A 16,701-nucleotide genomic window follows, 5' to 3' on the forward strand; every position below is an offset into this window, starting at 1 on the left:
TAATATTGGATTTATTTTATATTGTGTTCTTTTATTTTCTGAAATGATTTATTTTTATGGCACGCCATTTGGAATCTGAACTCATCATTTCTTTTGTTTGGTTAAATCAATGCATTTCATACTACGTCATGTGATTAAATGTAATTTTGGCAGTGATGGATGCCCATACAATGAGAAAAGGATGAACACTCCGAGACTTGGACGGGATCCTCCAAAGTCTTCGAAAATAGAATACAATGCGGGAAGTGAATATGAAAAAGCAAAATATGAAACATAGAGAAAACCAGTCTAAATCATGTGATTAGAGTCATGTGATTTGTTTATTTACAAAATGGCTAGCGAAGGGAGGTGAGTATCATATTGGAATAAAATTATGTTTTCTTGTCTATTTCATTGTTGATGGGAATATTAATCTGTATGTGGTAGTAAAAGCAACTACATAGGTACATAATGATACGTAAATTATTTGGTCTTCTGCATTGCTACTTACTAAATAATCTGTAAATACCTACTAAATACTGCTAAGACGCACAGACACATGAAGACGATCGGCCAGACAGCAAAGACGGCAAATTTAAGTGATTATTAATGATCACAAATGCTGAAGAAAAGCTAAATTTTGTTACTTTTAATGTTTTTAATTGTATTTTGCATTGCGTAATGCGCGTTGAAAGAAATGATTATGCAGATAAAAATTTTAACAAATCTATTCTTAAGATGAACTAGTCCAACAAGTAAGACCTCGACGCTGATATTTACGTTGTGTGCGTCAATCACTAAAACAAAAACAACATGTGCGGTGTCTTATATTGTAGGACTAAAGATGAACGTAAGATTTATTTAAATTTGGCATGATTTAAAATAATTAAAGATAAGCTCAAATGAGATTTTTACCGACATTGCAAACAAAGCATTTTAAAAGTCAATGAGTAGAAGTGAATTTAGTATTAGGCTAAAGTAAAATAAAAATACCACAATTTAGGACTAATAAAATAAATAACATTACTGGGCACAATGACAATTTGAAATAAATCAGAAATCACCAAAATTAGGACTAAATAGCATACTGTAATGCAGTTTCTGCATTACTTAATAAATACAATTTTTGGTCAGAATTAAAATTCAAATAAATCAGGAAGATCTCAAATGCATGCTGTGAAGCAGCTTATGCAATAATTTAAAATAAATAAATACAAAAATAATTATAATTTTTGGTCAAAATTGAAATTGAAAATAAATCAGGAAGCAGTAGAATTATAACTAAAAAGCATGCTGTGATGCAGCTTACACATTACTTAAAAAGAAATTAGGATGTAAAAGGATTAAGTTTTAGTTGAAAAGAAAGGAGTTAACAGCTCATGATTAGTACGTAAGAAAAGGACAGTTAAACGTTAGCTTTCATCATAGTGGTGTTGAAGTGGGTTAGCTGACCAACCATCTCCTCAGCATTGACGATATTGATTTTCAGTTTAGGGGCTAATATCACCTATTCATTAAAAGCTACAAAAATTTGCATGCAATTTTGGCTGCACACATTGGTGTAAATTTTATACACTTATTGGTATTTCTCATGGGTGTGGAGGTACCATTGGCTGAAGGGTTCTTTTGATGACATGTACATTATGTTTCCATAGCAAATCCTATGTTTGGTGACATGTAAATCCATGTGGAATAGCACAACCATCTGTCCTGGGGCTATTTTCAATTTTGCGCTAGATATGTCACTATTACAGAGGAAAGGCTCACTCAGTATGTAAATAGATCTGTAGCTAAATGGATTAAAATACATGTACGATAGATGTGTATCTCAGTTTCATGTAAAACACCATCTTGGATGCTTTTATAAAGTTGCTAATCCCATAATTTAGGTTAATTGTCAAACATTTAGGTTCCACTCGTATATTTAACTGCTGATACACTACTAAATATTTCTAAACAGTTTTTGCTGTGACCTCAAACTGGGTATGACCTCCCAACCTTCAGTTTTTGCTGTGACCTCAAACTGGGTATAACCTCCCAACCTTCAGTTTTTGCTGTGACCTCAAAATGGGTATGAGCAGGACCTCGGGTTTATGATTGATTTAATTTCTGATGATGACCCTTTGTTATTCTGATTTGGGTTGTGGCTTGTTGATCGTAACTGCTGCACTTCACTACATTATAAATGTGATATAAGAACAGCTCATTTTTGTTTGTGAAGGACAATTGAATGCTAACTATAGGTAACCAATGATATACACAGATCAGAAATAGCAATGTTTCCCATTCACAGGTCATATGAATTACTTTTTATATGAAGTGTATAACTTTCTATACAGTTAACTGGATGACGTTAAAAAGGTGACGAGACGTATAAATGGAACCACAGCAGAATAATAATACTGTATATACTTGTTCATAAGTTGAGTACAAGTACATACTGTATATACTTGTTTATAAGTTGAGTACAAGCTGGATAGATCCAGATCTCCCATCATATAATATGCTGGCTGATCTTTGCATGGTTTGTTTGGAATAATCCTTACAACAAACAACATCGACTCTGATCTGCCAGCACATTATGTGTCAGCAGATCTGGGTCTATGTTTTGAGTTTTTCTCATAAGTCAGCATAAATAGTTATTTACTAGTGACTTGCAAGAACTTAAAAATGCCACATTTTGTAATTTTTTTTTGCGGGGGGGCAAGTTTGATAATTTTAAAAAGTGGTAGGTAACTTGTCTACAATATAGTAAAGGTCCAATCTAGATTTAGAGAGACCCCTGGCATTGACTATCCAATTTTTTTTTGCTACTACTTGTACAAATTATGTGGTATAAAATTAATGCACAGTATGAATTCAGGGTACCAAAATGATCCAGAGTAAATATCACAAGTTAATAGTAAGTTCATTGTAATGGTACAACAACTGAATCAATATGGATGTGATAAGATCAGATATATTAAAAAGTGTTGCAGCTTGCTACATGAGTTCTGATATCTTCACATTTCAAGTGTCAAAAGTACATTATTCCTCATTAAATCGCTTGGTCCTAATACACAAGTGGTGTGTGTGTGGCTGTCTCATTACATTTACCCATATGTATTTACCCATATATAACCCAAACCTATTGCCATATCAGTATACAACCTAATCTACCAGAATGTTATATAGTGGTAGACTGGTTCTCCACTGTTGGCATTAGATGAGAAGAAATAATCGTTAGAAAGATTAATTTTATTTAAGTTCATGAACCAGTATTTTAAAAACATTTTTTGTCAGTTTTAATAATGGCAGTGCATGTATATTGATTATAATTCATAATAGCCATAGTCTTGATTATAAAAAATAGAATTCACCTTAATTGTCTTCATGATTGCCAATTATGATCATGGTTTGGGCCATAGTTTTGCGTATATTGGGACAGATAATATAAAAGTGCAGATTTTTTCATCATCAAAATTCATATAGTCTCCCAGAAAATCTAGACGTATGAATTTTAGAAAAATATATTTTTGAAATGCAATGTTTGTTTTATTATGCGAATATAAAAGAAAGGATTTCTGACAAAATATGTGTGGTTACTATGTTTAAATGAACAGTGAAGTGAACTTTGTCCTATTGAAGACAGTATAAGTTTCAATGCAGTATGTATTTTTACTATGTATTTTTCAGAAAGCGAGATAGAATATTCTTTATTTATGACCACAGCATGTTGAAGAAGGAAGAAGATGACCCTAAAGATGCCATTCTTTTCTTCACACCATCCTCTGTATGTTAACATCAGTTCCAGTTATTAGTGTTGTCCCTAGTCTGTTTTCAGTGGCACAATGCCTTCTCATGGGTGTATAACCTGCATTCACTGGGAGCAGCCATGTCTTAAATCTTAAGAAGTTTAATACCAAGGTGTAATTTGTTTTATTTTTCACTTGCAGTGAAAATCTTTGATTAAATATGCCAGTGTGAAGGGGCTTCACTCTGAAGATACATTATCATGCACAAAATATCCAATCAGGCAACCAGTACCCTGCCATGACAGAGATCCAGCCCGATGCCCTGACAACCACCACCATACCCACACCAAAAACCAGCCCTAACAGAAACCAGCCCCACACCCTGACCAACAACCAGCACCATGCCCTAACAGAACCAGCCCCATGCCCTGACAGACAACCAGATCCATAACCTAACAGACAACCAGCCCCATGCCCTGACAGACAATCAGTATCACACCTTGACCAAAAACCAGCCCCATACCCTGACCAACAGCCAGCACCATGCCCTAACAGACAACTAGCCCCATGCCCTGACAGACAACCAGCCCCGTACCCTAACAGGCTACCAGCCCTATGCCCTGACAGACAACCAGCCCTATGCCCTGACAATCAGCCTCATGCCTTGACAGACAACCAGACCCATGCCCTAACAGACAACCAGTCCCATGCCCTGACAGACAACCAGCCCTATGCCCTGACAATCAGCCTCATGCCTTGACAGACTACCAGCCCTATGCCCTGACAGACAACCAGCACCATGCCCTGACAGGCAGCCAGCACAATACCCTGACAAAACACCAGCCCCATACCCTAACAGACAATCAGCCATATGCCCTGACAGATGACCAACACCATGCCCTGACAGGCAGCCAGCCTATGCCCTGACAGACAACCAGCCCCATGCCCTAACAGATAACCAGCCCCATACCCTGACAGACAATCAGCCCCATACCCTAACAGACAACCAGCCCTATGCCCTGACAGATAATCATCCCTATACCATGACAGGCAACCAGCCCTATGCCCTGACAGATAATCATCCCTATGCCATGACAGACAACCAGCCCTATGCCCTGACCAAACACCAGCCCCATGCCCTAACAGACAACCAGCCTTATGCCCAGACAGACAACGAATCCATGCCCTGACAGATGACCAGCCCTATGCTCTGACAGACAACCAGCCCTATGCCCTGACAGGCAGCCAGCACCATACCCTGACCAAACACCAGCCCCATGCCCTAACAGTCAACCAGCTATATGCTCTAACAGACAATCAGCCCATGCCCTAATAGACAACCAGGTCTATGCCCTGACAGACAACCAATCCATGCCCTGACAGATGACCAGCCCTATGCCCTGACAGGCTGCCAGCATCATACACTGACCAAACACAAGCCCTATGCTCTAACAGACAACCAGCCATATGCCCTGACAGACAATCAGCCCAATGCCCTAACAGACAACCAGCCCTATGCCATGACAGACAACCAGCCACATGTCCTGACAGATGACCATCCCTATGCCCTGACAGACAACCAGCCCCATGCCCTGACAGACAATCATCACCATGCCCAGACAGGCAGTCAGCACCATGCCCTGACAGCCAGCCAGCCCTATGCCCTGACAGACAACCAGCACCATGCCCTGACATAACCAGCCCCATACCCTGACCAACAGCCAGCCCTATGCCATAACAGACAACCATTCCCATGCCCTGACAGACAACCAGCCCCATACCCTAACAGACGACCAGCCCCATGCCCTGTCACACCTCTAGCCCTATGCCCTGACGGACAACCAGCCCCATGCCCTGACCAAACACCAGCCCCATGCCCTAACAGACAACCAACTCTATGCCCTGACAGACAATCAGCCCTATGCCCTAACAGACAACCAGCCCTATGCCCTGACAGACAACCAGCCCCATGCCCTGACAGACAATTAGCCCCATGTCCTGACAGCCAGCCAGCACCATGCCCTGACAGGCAGCCAGCACTATACCCTGATAAAACACAAGACCCATGCCCTGACAGACAACCAGCCCCATACCCTGACAGACAAGCAGCACCATGCCCTGACAGGCAGCTAGCACCATGCCCAAACAGACAACTAGCCCCATGCCCTGACAGACAACCCACCCCATGCCCTGAGAAACAGGCAGCTAGCACCATGGCCTGATCATTGGTCTGGGGACAACACTGATTAATTATTATTGGTCTAAATAATAATAATAATAATAATTAATAATAATCATAATAATAGTACTAATAATGATAACAATCTTCCTAAAGTCTTATTATACATCACTATTATAATTATTTCATGTAATGTAAAAGAGAATTTGCATAATACTATTGTGGCTTGGATATATAGTACATGTATTTTCTTTGGGTGATAGATACTTCTAAATGCTTTCACTGACCTGTCATTACTGACCCTGTACAGATTATATACATCATTTTAGTCATGAACTCTAGCTTTGAAGCCCACTTGTTAAAAAATATTTCGTACTTGAAGAGTTTTTCTTTAGTGTTTCATTAAAAAGCTGCCAAAATATGAGTGTTGTAGGTATTAGGCTACATTTATCATAAACTTGTTGCTAATATGCCACAATTGTGCTTTACGCTAATTGTTGCTATTCTTTCATAATAAAGTTGTCTTTTGAATTATATTTGGTAATAAGAGATTATCAGTCTGCAAATGGATTTTTAGTCTTGCATATTAAGGCTAAATATAGTTATCACACTTTTGCTGGGATGTATTATCAGCAACAATACTATAATGCTACGTGTTGAAGGTTTTAGAAATCCACACATAAGTTGCTGCATTCAACTGAAACATTGGTATAATATTGCTATATGCTTAAAGTTTGCAGTGAGGCAGGTGCAGTAGCTGAGTTATAGATTATCTGGCTTGTAATCCATGGACTGTGGGTGTAATAACTGTCCAGAAGATTGGATGCCTCTATGTGGGTGTAATAACTGTCCAGAAGGCAGGATGCCTCTATGTGGGTGTAATAACTGTCCAGAAGGTTGGATGCCTCTATGTGGGTTTAATAACTGTCCAGAAGATTGGATGCCTCTATGTGTCCTTGGGAAAGGCACCTAGACCTCATTACTTGAGTATAATAGGGCCAGCAATCTGCTGAAAGTTACATTGAAAATCATCAAGTCGTCTCACCTGCATATTAAGCAGAAATCATCATAAAGTTTCTCAGGGGGGAGAGATGGCATTTTTTGGAACTATTGTTTTTAAACAGGTGTCAGATGATACCCAGTGTTCCATGGTGGGGCAGCTTATGGGGATGACAGAGTTCCTGTCCTCCACTGTCAGCATCTCCCATCCAAGTGTGATCAAATTTGAGACAGACAAGTACATCATGAAGAGGGTCAGCAGATACAGCATGGTGAGTTTCCTTTATCACAAGTTTTTGGTCACCTTCCCATAAGGCCAAGTGAGTGTATTGCATGGCTCCTGTGACTGCTCACATCATTCATATCTGTTGTGTATCCATCATCATTTCTAATTTCGAATTCTTTTGAAAGAAAACACAACTAATTTCAGTCAGATTTGGCAGCAAGCATTTTGGTATGAAGGCACTTCAAATATTTAAAAATAACTTTTAAAAATCAAGTCACCAGAATTGGACCAAAATTATATGTATACAGTGGTATGAATGACTTTCATATTTGTACAGTGGTATGAAGGACTTTCATATTGATACAGTGGTATGAAGGACTTCCATATTTGTACAGTGGTATGAAGGACTTTCATATTTATACAGTGGCATGAAGGACTTTCATATTTATACAGTGGTATGAAGAACTTCCATATTTGTCCAGTGGTATGAAGGACTTTAATATTTATACAGTGGTATGAAGGACTTTCACATTTATACAGTAATATGAAGGACTTTCATTTTTATACAAAAGATGCAGACCTGCTTTCAAATATGGTCACCATTACTGAAACAAAACAGAACCTTAAAACAACTCACAAAAATTGCTTGACAGAATTTGACTAAATTTGGTATTAGACATCCATGCATGAAGGCCCTTTCTTAGTTTTTGTTCAAATGCTGCAGATCTGCTATCTAACCTTGGTTTTTCTGTTAAAAATAGATAAATTTGTAAATGACTTCTCCAAAGCTCCTTCGTAGAATTTGAAGACATTTAACATTTTGCAAATCATGCTGATCTGTTATCAAATATAGATAAAGTTTTTGGAACTTAAGATTTTTTAAAAAATCCAATCAACAGAATTTTGTATACATTTCTATATAAAAAGCACCCACTAACCCAAATTTCTTTGCAAATTACTCTGTATTTGGGGGTTTTAATAGGTGTCATGCAGGTGAGGGATCTCCATTGTGCTTGGGCTTTTGTTTTATACATCTCTTGGACCTATAGAAGTGCAGAACCTTTGTTCTATACATCTCTTGGACCTATAGAAGTGCAGAACCTTTGTTCTATACATCTCTTGGACCTATAGAAGTGCAGAACCTTTGTTCTGTACATCTCTTGGACCTATAGAAGTGCAGAACCTTTTTTCTATACATCTCTTGGACCTATAGAAGTGCAGAACCTTTCTTCTATACATCTCTTGGACCAATAGAAGTGCAGAACCTTTGTTCTATACATCTCTTGGACCTATAGAAGTGCAGAACCTTTGTTCTATACATCTCTTGGACCTTTAGAAGTGCAGAACCTTTGTTCTATACATCTCTTGGACCTATAGACGTGCAGAACTTTTGTTCTATACATCTCTTGGACCTTTAGAAGTGCAGAACCTTTGTTCTATACATCTCTTGGACCTATAGAAGTGCGTAACTTTTGTTATATACATATCTTGGACCTATAGAAGTGCAGAACCTTTGTTATATACATCTCTTGGACCCATAGAAGTGCAGAACCTTTGTTCTATACATCTCTTATTAAGTATATTTTGTGAAGATTTAGTATCAGTGAACATAATAAATTAGTGCAGGAAATTATGAAATTTTGAGACTTACCAATCTGAAACAATTCATTGAATTTTTATCAAATCATGTTGCAGATTGCAAGTTAAAAATCATCTATGTGTTATATCTTCAGGTTGAAACAAAGCATGTTTAAAACAGTGTCCCTTTGATAGTTTTAAAGAAATTGTTATTGAGGACATGAGTGTGTATTTAGAGTTGAGACCTGACTTTAATAAAGTTCACTATCCTCATTTCTTTAATTTCTTTGTATTCAGGTACTAATGTCCTCATTTCTTTAATTTATTTATATTTAGGTACTGCAAGGGTTTCCCAAAGAGTCCAACATACATTTCTTTAATTTATTTATATTTAGGTACTCCAAGGGTTTCCCAATGAGTCCAACATACATCTGACCAATCAGCTGGAACATCTTTATAAATGCTTTGTCACATTTCATGGCAGCATTGATAGTCTATCCCTGGTAATTATTTTCTACATATTTTTATTTGGCAATATTTCATTATTAATTGCAGTTTTCTACAGGTTGATTGGACATTTATTAATTGCAGTTTTCTACAGCTTAATAAGACATCTTTACATGAGTTAATGGCCCTTGATTGCTTAACCTTGTCGCTTTGGCTTCCACAGCATAACTTTACTCAGCTTTTTAGGATATCATCCAAGTTTGGCATGCAAGTTTATATTGATGAGACCTTGACTAATTTTATTTTAAAATATTTCACTTTAATGTTTAGAAGAGTTATGGCCCCTGATTGCCTGTCCTACTAACTTGGCTCTACTTTACTTTACTCAGAAATATTTAATTTAAGTCATACTTATTATGTACCTTTATCTTGATTAGACTTTGAATGAGTTGGTTTGAGTAATCTGCACCATGATTTAGAAGAGTTATGGCCCCTGAATGCCCATCTCTCCCAACTTGGGTTTTCCAACAGATGTTCTGGTGTTTATGGCCATGTGATGTATATTTTAGGGAGTTGGACCTTAGGAGTGCACACATTGTTCCTGGCTGTAGTAAAATCAGTGATTCAAAGTATATGCCCACTCACGGACAAATGAGAGAATGATCTAGCCACACTATAGTCAGGTTGTTTAAGTAGGCTTAAGTTTCAACTTTAAGAAGGTTAAAGCATCTTTGTTGATATGTTATTTTTAAAAAACATCCTTACAGATAATTTTCAATTATCTATTATACAATGTTAATGGAAATATGACAGTTTTGGAAACTAACATATGTATATTACATGCACCTGTACACGGGGTATTTTTTTTTAAAACTTCAAACTCTTTACATATTGCAATTGTTTCATTTCATCTGATTGCTGCATAAAGTTCGTAAATAATAATTGCCTCAACATCTTTGAAGTCATTTCCAGTAACTTCTTTAGAAACAATCATCATAAGATTCTTTGTTTGAATCCATGACAATATTTTTGATGGATAATGTTTGACAAGAGATTATTAGTTAAAAAATTTGAATTTTACAAAATCTTCCTTTTTTCTGATCAATAGAGATTTAAAGGGAACTACACAACATTCTTAGCAGAATTCAAGTCAATATGGACAGAAATATTGGAACTTGGTGGATTTGATCAGAATCTCTTGACACAAGCATTCAACTATCTGTCATATGTAGATCTACCTAAAGTAAGTACATAGTCCTCAGTAATTTACCAGCTTTTTATCTACCTAAAGTAAGTACATAGTCCTCAGTAATTTTCAAGCATGTTATCAATCTAAAGTAAGTACACAGTCATCAGTAATTTGCCAACTTGCTGTACATTATATTATCTACCTAAAGTAAGTAAATAGTCATCAGCAATTTACCAACTTGCAGTACATTATGTTATCTACCTAAAGTAAGTACATTGTCATCAGTAATTTGCCAACTTGCTGTACATTATGTTATCTGCCTAAAGTAAGTAAATAGTCTTCAGCAATTTATCAACTTGCAGTACATTATGTTATCTACCTAAAGTAAGTAAATAGTCTTCAGCAATTTACCAACTTGCAGTACATTATGTTATCTACCTAAAGTAAGTACATAGTCATCAGCAATTTACCAACTTGCAGTACATTATGTTATCTACCTAAAGTAAGTACATAGTCTTCAGCAATTTACCAACTTGCAGTACATTATGTTATCTACCTAAAGTAAGTACATGGTCTTCAGCAATTTACCAACTTGCTGTACATTATGTTATCTACCTAAAGTAAGTACATTGTCATCAGCAATTTACCAACTTGCAGTACATTATGTTATCTACCTAAAGTAAGTACATGGTCTTCAGCAATTTACCAACTTGCTGTACATTATGTTATCTACCTAAAGTAAGTACATAGTCATCAGCAATTTACCAACTTGCAGTACATTATGTTATCTACCTAAAGTAAGTACATGGTCTTCAGCAATTTACCAACTTGCTGTACATTATGTTATCTACCTAAAGTAAGTACATGGTCTTCAGCAATTTACCAACTTGCTGTACATTATGTTATCTACCTAAAGTAAGTACATAGTCTTCAGCAATTTACCAACTTGCTGTACATTATGTTATCTACCTGAAGTAAGTACATAGTTTTCAGCAATTTACCAACTTGCAGTACATTATGTTATCTACCTAAAGTAAGTACATGGTCTTCAGCAATTTACCAACTTGCAGTACATTATGTTATCTACTTAAAGTAAGTACATTGTCGTCAGCAATTTACCAACTTGCAGTACATTATGTTATCTACCTAAAGTAAGTACATGGTCTTCAGCAATTTACCAACTTGCAGTACATTATGTTATCTACCTAAAGTAAGTACATAGTCATCAGCAATTTACCAACTTGCAGTACATTATGTTATCTACGTAAAGTAAGTACATAGTCATCAGCAATTTACCAACTTGCAGTACATTATGTTATATACTTAAAGTAAGTACATTGTCGTCAGCAATTTACCAACTAGCAGTACATTATGTTATCTACCTAAAGTAAGTACATAGTCTTCAGCAATTTACCAACTTGCAGTACATTATGTTATATACTTAAAGTAAGTACATTGTCGTCAGCAATTTACCAACTTGCAGTACATTATGTTATCTACCTAAAGTAAGTACATAGTCATCAGCAATTTACCAACTTGCAGTACATTATGTTATCTACCTAAAGTAAGTACATGGTCTTCAACAATTTACCAACTTGCAGTACATTATGCTATCTACCTAAAGTAAGTACATAGTCATCAGCAATTTACCAATTTGCAGTACATTATGTTATCTACCTAAAGTAAGTACATAATCATCAACAATTTACCAACTTGCAGTACATTATGTTATCTACTTAAAGTAAGTACATAGTCTTCAGCAATTTACCAACTTGCAGTACATGATGTTATCTACCTAAAGTAAGTAAATAGTCATCAACAATTTACCAACTTGCAGTACATTATGTTATCTACCTAAAGTAAGTACATTGTCATCAGCAATTTACCAACTTGCAGTACATTATGTTATCTACCTAAAGTAAGTAAATAGTCTTCAGCAATTTACCAACTTGCAGTACATTATGTTATCTACCTAAAGTAAGTAAATAGTCTTCAGCAATTTACCAACTTGCAGTACATTATGTTATCTACCTAAAGTAAGTAATTAGTCTGCAGCAGTTTACCAACTTGCAGTACATTATGTTATCTACCTAAAGTAAGTACATAGTCTTCAGCAATTTACCAACTTGCAGTACATTATGTTATCTACCTAAAGTAAGTACATAGTCTTCAGCAATTTACCAACTTGCTGTACATTATGTTATCTACCTAAAGTAAGTAAATAGTCATCAACAATTTACCAACTTGCAGTACATTATGTTATCTACCTAAAGTAAGTACATTGTCATCAGCAATTTACCACCTTGCAGTACATTATGTTATCTACCTAAAGTAAGTACATAGTCATCAGCAATTTACCAACTTGCAGTACATTATGTTATCTACCTAAAGTAAGTACATGGTCTTCAGCAATTTACCAACTTGCAGTACATTATGTTATCTACCTAAAGTAAGTAAATAGTCTTCAGCAATTTACCAACTTGCAGTACATGATGTTATCTACCTAAAGTAAGTAAATAGTCATCAACAATTTACCAACTTGCAGTACATTATGTTATCTACCTAAAGTAAGTACATAGTCTTCAGCAATTTACCAACTTGCAGTACATTATGTTATCTACCTGAAGTAAGTACATTGTCGTCAGCAATTTACCAACTTGCAGTACATTATGTTATATACTTAAAGTAAGTACATTGTCGTCAGCAATTTGCCAACTTGCTGTACATTATGTTCTTTTACATACTTGAGCAGGTGTTCAGTACAGCTGTTCAGTCCATATTTCTTTATTGCACACCGAATTTCAAACTACTTATGTGCCTTCTTTAATAGCTATTTTTTAACACAATGAATTATTTACAAATATAAATCCCAGTTTTTTTTTTAATTGCACTCATACAGTGAACTAAAAATATTTAGAAACCATGCAAAGGGGGTATGTAATAAATCCAAAATTCCATTCGTGTTTTGTACTTAGTGGGGAGGGGGGGCTCATTTGATAGTGGCTTATGGTCTCAACGGATCCCTATGTTATATCAAACTCATTCTTTTCACAGACTCAGTACAAAATATGTATGCAGTTTTGTTTGTATTGGACATGGCATTTGTAGATGCTGATGGCAGAATATTCAGAATCACAATATTTAAGGTTTTAGAAGAAACTTTTAATTTTAAAATGCTTCCATTTACATCACTACAGTTACACTGCCTCCATTTACATCACTGCAATTTCATTACATCACTACAATTACACTGCCTCCATTTACATCACTGCAATTTTGTTACATCACTACAATTACACTGCCTCCATTTAAATCACTGCAATTATGTTACATCACTACAATTACACTGCTTCCATTTACATCACTGCAATTTCATTACATCACTACAATTACATTGCCTCCATTTAAATCACTGCAATTTTGTTACTTCACTACAATTACACTGCCTCCGTTTACATCACTACAATTACACTGCCTCCATTTACATCACTACAATTACACTGCTTCCATTTACATCACTACAATTACACTGCCTCCAATTACATCACTGCAATTTCATTACATCACTACAATTACACTGCCTCCATTTACATCACTGCAATTTCGTTACATCACTACAATTACACTGCCTCCATTTACATCACTACAATTACACTGCCTCCATTTACATTACTACAATTATACTGCCTCCATTTACATCACTACAATTATGTTACATCACTGCAATTACACTGCCTCCATTTACATCACTGCAATTTCGTTACTTCACTACATTTACACTGCCTCCATTTACATCACTACAATTCCACTGCCTCCATTTACATCACTACAATTACACTGCTTCCATTTACATCACTGCAATTACACTGCCTTCATTTACATGACTGCAGTTATGTTGCCTCCATTTACATCACTGCAATTACGTTGCCTCCATTTACATCACTGCAGTTATGTTACATCACTGCAATTACACTGTCTACATTTACATCACTGCGATTTCGTTACATCACTACAATTACACTGCCTCCATTTACATCACTACAGTTATATTACATCACTGCAATTATGTCGCCTCCATTTACATCACTGTAGTTATGTTACATCACTACAATTACATTGCTTCAACATAATTTTGTTAAATAAATGAAATTATGTTTTCTCAACATAATTATCTCACATTGCCACTTTTATGTTGCTTCAGCATTATTATATTAAAATGGTACTAACAGCTGCCTCACTTGGTGCTCAGCATTAAGAGGTTAGTATGAGGACTGGTCGGCCCGGTGTCAGGATAATGTGACTGGATGGGACATGATGCTACATGTCTGCGGCATGATGCCACAATGCTAGACATTACTATAAACTACCATACTGCAGACATCATAGCAATAGGAGTAAAAAATTGTTAAAGCATATTCAAAATCCAAATCACACATACACCTCAACATAATTATCTTACATCATAAAGAAATAAGCATGAGTGTGAATCATTCATTGAGAATTTACAAAATGTGTTAGTTCTTTTAATTCCTTCATGTGAAGATTAAAAATTGAATTTTAAAATTATAGCTATATTTTTATTTTAATGGTGGTATGCAAAACTAATGTTTCTTTGTTATGTAAAGTGTAATAAATAATATCATAGTAATAATAATAATAGTAATGAACAGGTTATTGAATTTGTTCTGATAAAAGGTTTCATGTAAACTCATTGTTTTGATAGGCCAGCTTGCAAACTCAGCAGTCACTGCCAAAATAATAAATACAGTTATTAAACAACAGTTGGTATAAAAGTCACCTCTGTAAGACGGCCAGTATTTATTCCAAAAATGTTTGGTTACGGGGAGGACCATTATGTTGAGAATTCACTCTGGTAATATATAAACTGGTAATACATAAACTGGTAATACATAAACTGGTAATATATAAACTGGTAATACATAAACTGGTAATACATAAACTGGTAATATATAAACTGGTAATATATAAACTGGTAATACATAAACTGGTAATATATAAATTGGTAATATATAAACTGGTAATACATTAACTGGTAATATATAAACTGGTAATACATAAACTGGTAATATATAAATTGGTAATATATAAACTGGTAATATATAAACTGGTAATACATAATCTGGTAATACATAAACTGGTAATATATAAACTGGTAATATATAAACTGGTAATACATAAACTGGTAATATATAAACTGGTAATACATAAACTGGTAATATATAAACTGGTAATATATCAAGAAACTTTGGAATAATATGAACAATTATTCTTATAGAAGATCAAGGTCAAAATTTGACATTGGACCACACAGTCAACAAACATTCAATCCTTGTGTGTTCTGTCTTCATACATGTTCACTGTAGATCATTTCCACCTTAATGTTGATACAGAAGTTGCCTCCCTTTGATAAGGGTTTTCTGAAGAAAGGCCAGTATCTGATAAGAGGCAACTGCATCCTTAAATTTATGACTTTTATACAAAGGAAGAATTTACCTTGACTCAGTCTGAAATTAGCTGTATTCACTGTCTAAATTTGATGGTTGGTTTGTCTTATTGCCAGGCAAAAGTGATTGACAGGTAAAGTTTGGTACCTCTTTGGTCACCAGTCGGTATCATTTGGGCCAGAAGGAAAGAAAAACATTTTCCTATTTCACTGGTTTTATTATTAGGGTAAGCAGGGTCTATTTTTCTGTCAGGGGAAATAGAGGCTAGGGTTGACAAAGAAATACAGGGGTGGTCAGCCAATCAACAACATATTTTGTTTGCTTTGTCTGTAGAAGAAACTGAATTAGGGCTGTTCTATTTTAAACATACATGGTGCTCAGGGAAAGTAATGTTTTAAAATTATATGCCAGGGTGTTCTGATTACTCAAAGAACTCACTCTAAAATATTGCAAAATTATTAATGTGCATCACTGGGTGGGTACTCCACATTTAAAGTGCCTTCCCTGTTTAGCATGTTTAGACAAAAACACATGAGGTAGACATATGATATATAGTAGGTATAATTTTATTTATGTGTAGATGACCTGCATAAATATACATCAACTTTTATATTAATACATATTTTGTAACATTTTAGACTATTTTGACAAAGGCCTTGTTGACACCATTAAGCACAAGCACTTTACATAGACAAGAAATGTGATATGCATGCTTTAATGCAAATATAAATGACCATACAGATTTGTATGCAGTGTTGGAAATATTTTTTTTTTTAAGTGAAGTTTATTGACTTGGACATGTTTTTGGTCTGATTATCTGCAGTGGGGGAAGGGGGCGTACATGTTTTATAAATACAATTTATAAAATGTTAAGTTCACATTCTTACATAATAAATTAAAAGCTC

At 35.5% G+C, this 16,701-nt stretch overlaps 1 protein-coding gene across 1 annotated transcript in view; it reads left to right on the top strand.

Annotated features, from left to right (window-relative positions):
• Positions 1-317: 317 nt before the first annotated feature.
• Positions 318-16,701, top strand: part of LOC149772682 (uncharacterized) — an 84,487-nt gene continuing 68,103 nt past the window's right edge. Inside the window, exons 1-5 of the mRNA XM_089947494.1 lie at positions 318-348; positions 3,655-3,751; positions 7,017-7,163; positions 9,091-9,198; positions 10,251-10,385. Of these exons, the coding sequence (XP_089803620.1) occupies positions 332-348; positions 3,655-3,751; positions 7,017-7,163; positions 9,091-9,198; positions 10,251-10,385 (504 nt within the window). The 5' untranslated portion in view covers positions 318-331. The remainder of the gene's footprint in view (positions 349-3,654; positions 3,752-7,016; positions 7,164-9,090; positions 9,199-10,250; positions 10,386-16,701) is intronic.

This window comes from Sinohyriopsis cumingii, unplaced genomic scaffold (genome assembly GCF_028554795.1).
Source record: "Sinohyriopsis cumingii isolate HCF-2022 unplaced genomic scaffold, ASM2855479v2 utg001276l, whole genome shotgun sequence".
NCBI lineage: Eukaryota > Metazoa > Mollusca > Bivalvia > Unionida > Unionidae > Sinohyriopsis > Sinohyriopsis cumingii.